The sequence below is a fragment of the Vicia villosa genome, linkage group LG6 (assembly GCF_029867415.1).
Source record: "Vicia villosa cultivar HV-30 ecotype Madison, WI linkage group LG6, Vvil1.0, whole genome shotgun sequence".
Lineage (NCBI taxonomy): Eukaryota > Viridiplantae > Streptophyta > Magnoliopsida > Fabales > Fabaceae > Vicia > Vicia villosa.
Genome location: NC_081185.1, coordinates 108,798,225 through 108,805,241, shown reverse-complemented (window position 1 = coordinate 108,805,241; position 7,017 = coordinate 108,798,225). Strand labels below are relative to the sequence as shown.

The following is a 7,017-nucleotide window of genomic DNA, read 5'->3' as shown; positions in this document are numbered from 1 at the left end:
TAATTTCATGTCTCATTTCAAATGCACATTTATTTTTGTTTTTTAAATATTAGATGTACATTTTTTAATACATTTTTTAATTAAAAATAATAATCATTATTTAAGAAATAAATAATCAACATTTAGTAACTTCATGTCCCGTTAAAAAGAAATTTTGATCAGCAACTTCATGTCCCGTTAATAATCAATATTTTGATCAATACTTTCATGTCCCGTTTCACATGTACATTTATTGTTTTTGAATATTAGATGTACATTTTTTTAATAAAATTATTTTTAATTTAAACTAATAATCATTATTTGGGAAAAAAATCAACATAAGTAACTTCATGTCCCGTTAAAAAAAAAATTGATCAGTAACTTCATGTTCCGTTAATAATCAATATTTTGATCAATAACTTCATGTCCCGTTTCAGATGTACATTTTTTTTAATATTAGATATACATTTTTTTAATATAATTTTTAAATTAAAATCAATAATCATTATTTAAAAAGTAATATTCAATAAATTGTTTAATAATTATCTCATATTTAAAATAATCAATCACACTTAAAAACATATTTGAATATCATTTAAAATATTTAAACAAATTTTAAGATATTCAATCACTTTATTAACGTGGTCTAAGTGATTGTGTATGGTGCAATTGAATGGTAATCTAATAGCTACCACAGTCACAACAAACTATCTTAAAAAAGAAAAATCACAAATTATCTTGGAAATGAAAATGAATTAGTTCTTAAATTATATATTACAGTAAAAATATTGAAATACATAATCATTAAGATTTAAGACATTTAATCATTGAGAAAAATATTTATGCATTTTTTGCTAGATTTAATATTTAGAATTTATAATTAAAATATATCTTTATTTCTTAAATCTAACTGTATGCATTTAATTCATACTAACAAAACAATTATAACAGAACCTCATACTAACAAAACAATTATAACAGAACCTCAGCTCTATATGTACCTTGATTCAATTCACCAAAATCAGCCCGACATAAGAAAGAGTACACATATTCAGTATCCGAAGCAAACCGTACTTGCATAAATTATGCTACTTGCCATACAAACTGATGCAAACTGAAACCATGTTCACACCATGTACATCCAACAGGCCATATCAATTAATTTGCACAAAACAAATATACTATCCCACATTAGTACAGTAAACCACCATGAATATTAATGAACATTATGCTAAGGCCTCCAATACCAAGCAAAATTCACATACAACCACTGAGTCGTGCCATCCAATTTCAGTTTTCATTCACCATTGAATTTGCATATATACCAGTCATTCACATATAATTCAGAGCTAAATAAAGTTCCATAATTCATTACCACATGCATACTCAAGGCAGACTGTGAGCTACAGGCTACTCATTTCAAGAACTACAAAACTATGATAACCTATAACTATTATACAAAATCCTTGCATATACCATACAACCCGCATACGTATGAAACCGCAACGTTGAGCAGAGGCATGCATCATGCTAACCTTGCTTCACTTGGTACACCATAAGCACTTACACAAGAAAATTTCCAAACAATTAACCCCATTCAAACAACATATTCATATAAATAAAAGAACTTGCAGCATATCAAACCCAAGCCTGCATAATTTAAGCATAATCAGACCATGTGCCAAAAAAAACACAGTTGCACATCATCCCAACTGAATCGAACCGGTTCGAAAACTCACATCAAACCGCGTAGACCTAAACAATGAATCCGCAGCTCCAAGAGGAAACTCCCTGCACAAATTAAATCCAAACAGAAATTCAAAATGAATTTAGAAGCTTGTATCGGACCCAGTTTGGAAAATATCCAAGAAACCCGCTGCTATAACAAATCGGTCCTTGCACCAAAGTCTAAGAGCCCCACAACTTCAAGCAGAACTCGACGTCGCCACCAAATACATCCCTACGACAACCTCATCATTCTGGTACGGGACCAAAGAGTCAGCGTTCGCGTCCCGCACATTTATGATGAAACCACCTTAGTTTTACCTTTTCAGCCCCCTTGTGTCTTCATACGTATCATCTAAATATGCAACATAATGGTTCTCTCCATTGCCCATGACATAAACAAAGGACTGAATCTGAATATTAGAAAGATTGTAACAGTAAGATGAAAATCATCTAAATATTATGTTTGAATCACAAAGAAAACATATTTGGCGGGCACGTACATTGTCATCCACCGATTGATTGCAGAGAAAGATCAGTTAATTCATTAACATTACCATTTGAGATCTCATGAGCTAGTGAGCATGCCTTACTGTAATTTGAAATCCAAAAAGAATATTAATTTACTTGAACATTAAGGATTTGTTTGGATTGACTTATTAGAACTATTCACAAGGCCCAAGTATTATGCACCTCTCTACTACTACAAATAATGGCACACAAATGTATCAGACCACATCTATATTGCTAATATTTCAGACAAAAGCAAATATCATTTAATAGAATCCCATAAAACCATAACATACGGAAACGACTTGTCGGATTAGAAATAAGAATCATTGCTTACCACTTCTATTGCCCTGCAGATGCTGCTTTGATAACACCGACGTCGGCCAATCGAGAACCTCTCTTCTAGATCCCCATTTAAATCCCGATGGAAACGAACCCTCCATTCCGCAGATTTCAAGGAAATCCTCATCAATAACCATTAAATAAATTTTCTCTTACATGTTTTACATTATTTGATTGGAAATAAAATCACCATGAAAAGGGGTTACCTCTTAGTAAAAATATTTCATTTTTAACATCTTTTACCCATTGACATACCCTGGTGCATGTCTTTATTGTCATCGCCTGCATAAGATCATTGTGCAGAAAAAATAAGAAAAATCCAAGCAATAAATGTGCCACTGAATATCAACATCTTTTACCCATTGACATACCCAGTAAGTGTTCCATTTCTAAGCTGCAAATATAAAGCAACCGTAAGAAAATATTGAGAGAAGAAGAGAAATTAGAGAACTCAAAACACGAAAAACAAAGAAAGATCTCACCAATTTGCTGTGACTTTGAGCGTCACCAACAACCCGAACAATTTCTCGACCGTAACCCTTAGTAACAACCATCAGCGGTTCAAAATCAACATCATCGATATCATCAGCAAACGTGTTCAACATCGCCATCAACATCATATTCATCTGCACAGAAATCATCAGAAGAACGATATCAGAGAAAGAGAGATAAAAGAAAGAGGAAGAGAGAGGCAGAGAAAGAGAGAGAACGTTTTGGAAGTGTTGGATCTGGAAACCCTAAGCCACGAAAGTGTTGGATCTAGAAAACCTAAGCCACAAAAGTGTTGGATCTGAAAAAAAAGGATGAAGAGGAAGAGCATAATATATCAAAAGCAACATGGAGTGAAGGTATAAAACATTACCTTCAAATTGCATAAACAGTGGCCGACCACCACATGTTCGTTACGAATCCGACATCGTCGCCAGATTAGCCTTTCGTCATCTTCTCCCCTGTTCGCACCACTGTAGCCTTTTGTTTCGAGGATGAAGAGAAAAAGGGAGAAGAGAGTGAATGAAGAAGAAGAGAAAGAGGGGGAAGAAAAACAGAAACGTGAGAGAGAGAGAGAGAGAAAGAGATAAAAAAAATGAGAGAAAGAAGGAGAAATAGATAGGAAAAGGAGTGAGAGACAGATAGCAAAAGCAAGAAGCAAAGAAATGCAAAGGAGGTAGCCACGTGGCTCTCTAACAAAGCAAAGGGGCAGTTAGGTCTTTTCCAGAGCATCTAACTTTCTTATATTGTAGATGTATCCAAAATTGCATGTCATGATAAGAAAAACGAAACATTAGCCTAACTAGTGGGCCCATCTTCCATCCGAAAGCATATCCTCTAGAAATGTTGAAATCACAGAAAATACAAATATCACCTAACTATAAATACATGTGTATATCACAAAAAGGAAAGACATTAACAATAAGCCATGGAGAACCAAACGCTTCTCCTACTTATTACTTTTATGAGTGCAACCATTCTTATCTTCATTCTTAGAAAATTAAACCAAGCCCAAAATCCTACTAAACTTCCACCAGGGCCATACCCACTTCCCATCATAGGTAACATCTTAGAACTTGGCAAAAACCCACACAAATCTCTCACAAAACTCTCTAAAACCTATGGACCAATCATGACACTAAAATTAGGAACAAGAATAACCATAGTAATCTCATCCCCTCAAGTAGCCAAACAAGTCTTGCATGAAAATAGCCATATCTTCTCCAACAGAACTGTCCCTCATGCACTTTTTGCAGTAGATCATAACAAATTCTCAGTTGGGTGGCTTCCAACATTAGCTTTGTGGAAGAAACTAAGAAAAGTTTGTGCCACAAAAGTATTTTCCACACAAATGCTTGACTCAACAAAAATCCTCCGCCAACAGAAACTGCAAGAATTACTGGATTATGTGAAAGAAAAAAGCAAGAAAGGTGAGGCTTTTGATATTGGTGAGGCTGTTTTTACAACTGTGCTTAATTCAATTTCAAACACTTTGTTCTCTATGGATTTGGCTCATTCCACACATGATGAAAAGTCTCAAGAGTTTAAGAACATCATTTGGGGTATCATGGAAGAAGCTGGTAACCCTAATGTTTCAGATTTCTTTCCTATCCTTGGTCCTTTAGATCCACAAGGTTTTTATTCAAGGATGACAAATCACATGAAGAAGTTGTGTGAGATTTTTGATCAAATTATTGAAGAAAGAATTTCCTCAACATCTTCCAAAATTGATGATTCAAATGATGTTTGCAATGATGTGTTAGATTCACTTCTCAAAAACAATATTGAAGAAACCTCTTCTGAATTGAGCCGCAAAGAGATGGTGCATCTATTTCTGGTAAGTTTCAGTTTGTTGTTCTTTTGACTTCGTATTATATTTATTATATTTTAACCAATCGTTAGTTGGTTCGGTGGTAATTGGCGCTGAACTTGGTAGGAAGACTACGGTTTGATCCTCGTAACTACGATCTCGAGGGGACTGGAACGATTTGATGGCAGATCCCCCAAACCGGACTAAACCGGTGGTGATAAAAAAAAATATTTATTACATTTTAATTTCTAATAAAAATTTAAATTCTATTATGATAGGATTTATTTGTTGCTGGGATTGATACAACATCAAGCATAATTGAATGGATAATGGCAGAGTTATTACGAAATCCTGAAAAGTTAATAAAAGCAAAGAAAGAGTTAAGTCAAACAATTGATAAAGATGAAATAATTGAAGAGTCACATATTTCAAAGTTAATCTTCTTACAAGCAATAGTGAAGGAAACATTTCGTTTGCACCCACCAATTCCATTATTGCTACCCCACAAATGTGACGAAATTGTCAACATATTAGGCTTCAATGTGCCAAAAAATGCACAAGTATTAGTTAATGTATGGGCCATGGGAAGAGATTCAACTATTTGGGAAAATTCAAATATCTTCTTGCCGGAAAGATTTGTAGAAAGTGACATTAATTACAAGGGTAATAATTTTGAGCTTATACCGTTTGGAGCAGGGAAAAGAATTTGTCCAGGATTGCCATTAGCTCATAGGACTGTGCATTTAATAGTGGCTTCCCTTGTACACAATTTTGAATGGAATTTAGCTGATATGGTAATGCCTGAAGAGATGAATATGGATGAGAAATTTGGGTTAACTTTAAAGAGGGTACAATCTCTTCGAGTTCAAGCTATTTCATCAGCTTGATTAGGTGGGTTTGTTTGAAATAAAAATGTGAATGTAATAATTGTAATTTGTGTCACTACCATGATTCTAAGTTGTAATTGTTGTTGTATGTTTTTGATGAGACATCTAAAATTGTTATAATGTTAATGTGAGCTAAAATTTGAAGTCATGATTTTTATATGGAACTTTAATCTTATGGAATTTGTCACTGATGATCAACTTGATCAACATATCAACTGTATTTTTGAAGTATGAGCTTTTTTAGGTAATATATATTCATATACAAGTAATTCTCTGATCTTGTGAAACCTCAAACTGTTATGCTTGGTCTTGGGCTCTTGGCATACTACACCTGATTGTTTGTCAAATAAATGACACTCTGACTATAACAATATAATCGAACTTCACCTTGCTCAACACCTAATTCTCTAACCAATCTTATAAGATAAGACTTTTTTTGACAATTTTATTTATTGCCATGTACTCTGCTTCAATTGTACGCGTAGTCATTATGGATTGAACCTATGTTTTATAACAAATATGTCTTCCTGTTTAAGTAAATACATTTCGTGTTGTAGATTTTCTATCATCCATATCACTATCTTAGTTTGAATCAACACGTATTACAACCGAAGGATCATCTTGTTCACTGTTCAATATGATACCATGATCTATTGTATCATTCAAGTATCTAAAAATTCACTTGACTACTTTCTAATGATGATTTCCTGATTTGAACATTAACTTGCAAACTTGACTTCACGTTGTGTAAAAACTGGTCTATTTCAGAACATAATATACATTAAATAACCAACATCACAAACATAAGGAACCTTAGACATATACTCAGCTTTTGCATTTATCTTTGGACACTGATCCAATGAGTGCTTAAAGTTATTTGGAATGGAGTACTCACGACCTTCAAATTACTCATGTCAAACTTGTGTAGTACCTTTTCAACATAGCTTTTTTGAGAGCGCCATAATTTTCTAGCACTCTTATCCTTCTGAGTTTCTATTCTAAGAATATTTTTAGCAACACCTAAGTCTTTTATGTTAAACTCCTTTCTCAACATAATTTTCGGTTTATTTACGCCATGTAAATGATTAGCTGCAATCAACATATAATAATAGGAAAATAAAAAAGCCATCATCAAGGCTCATAACATAAACATAAAAGTTATACTTACACCTTATGTTGTCAATCTAAATGTATGAATTAAAGTGGTTGTATCATTGTCTTGGACACTACTTTAAACCATACAAAGACCTATTCAATTTAGAAACTAGTAAATTT

At 33.3% G+C, this 7,017-nt stretch overlaps 1 protein-coding gene and 1 long non-coding RNA gene across 8 annotated transcripts; one reads left to right on the top strand and one right to left on the bottom strand.

Annotated features, from left to right (window-relative positions):
* Positions 1-599: 599 nt before the first annotated feature.
* LOC131609539 (uncharacterized) lies at positions 600-3,689 on the bottom strand. Of its 7 annotated transcripts, none has more exons than XR_009286252.1 (6): positions 3,419-3,689; positions 3,267-3,324; positions 2,928-3,182; positions 2,552-2,838; positions 2,208-2,296; positions 612-2,117 (listed from the first exon to the last, which is right to left on the bottom strand). It is a non-coding gene; the product is annotated as an uncharacterized LOC131609539 (long non-coding RNA). The 7 variants fall into 7 exon arrangements; XR_009286251.1 differs by having other exon boundaries at positions 613-2,117; positions 3,267-3,346; XR_009286249.1 differs by having other exon boundaries at positions 600-2,117; positions 2,552-2,651; positions 2,763-2,838; positions 2,928-3,689.
* Positions 3,690-3,940: 251 nt separating this feature from the next.
* LOC131609537 (cytochrome P450 76T24-like) lies at positions 3,941-5,890 on the top strand. Its single transcript, XM_058881250.1, has 2 exons — positions 3,941-4,882; positions 5,134-5,890. The coding sequence occupies exons 1-2, from the start codon at positions 3,974-3,976 to the stop codon at positions 5,740-5,742; spliced, it is 1,518 nt and encodes a 505-aa protein (XP_058737233.1). The 5' UTR covers positions 3,941-3,973; the 3' UTR covers positions 5,743-5,890.
* The last annotated feature ends 1,127 nt before the right edge of the window (positions 5,891-7,017 follow it).

What these genes read in the sequence shown, in the direction of transcription:
- LOC131609537 (XM_058881250.1), top strand. Translation starts at nt 3,974, where the DNA reads ATGGAGAACCAAACGCTTCTCCTACTTATTACTTTTATGAGTGCAACC. An exon ending in AGATGGTGCATCTATTTCTG is followed by an intron (nt 4,883 to 5,133) that starts GTAAGTTTCAGT and finishes CTATTATGATAG; the next exon opens with GATTTATTTGTTGCTGGGAT.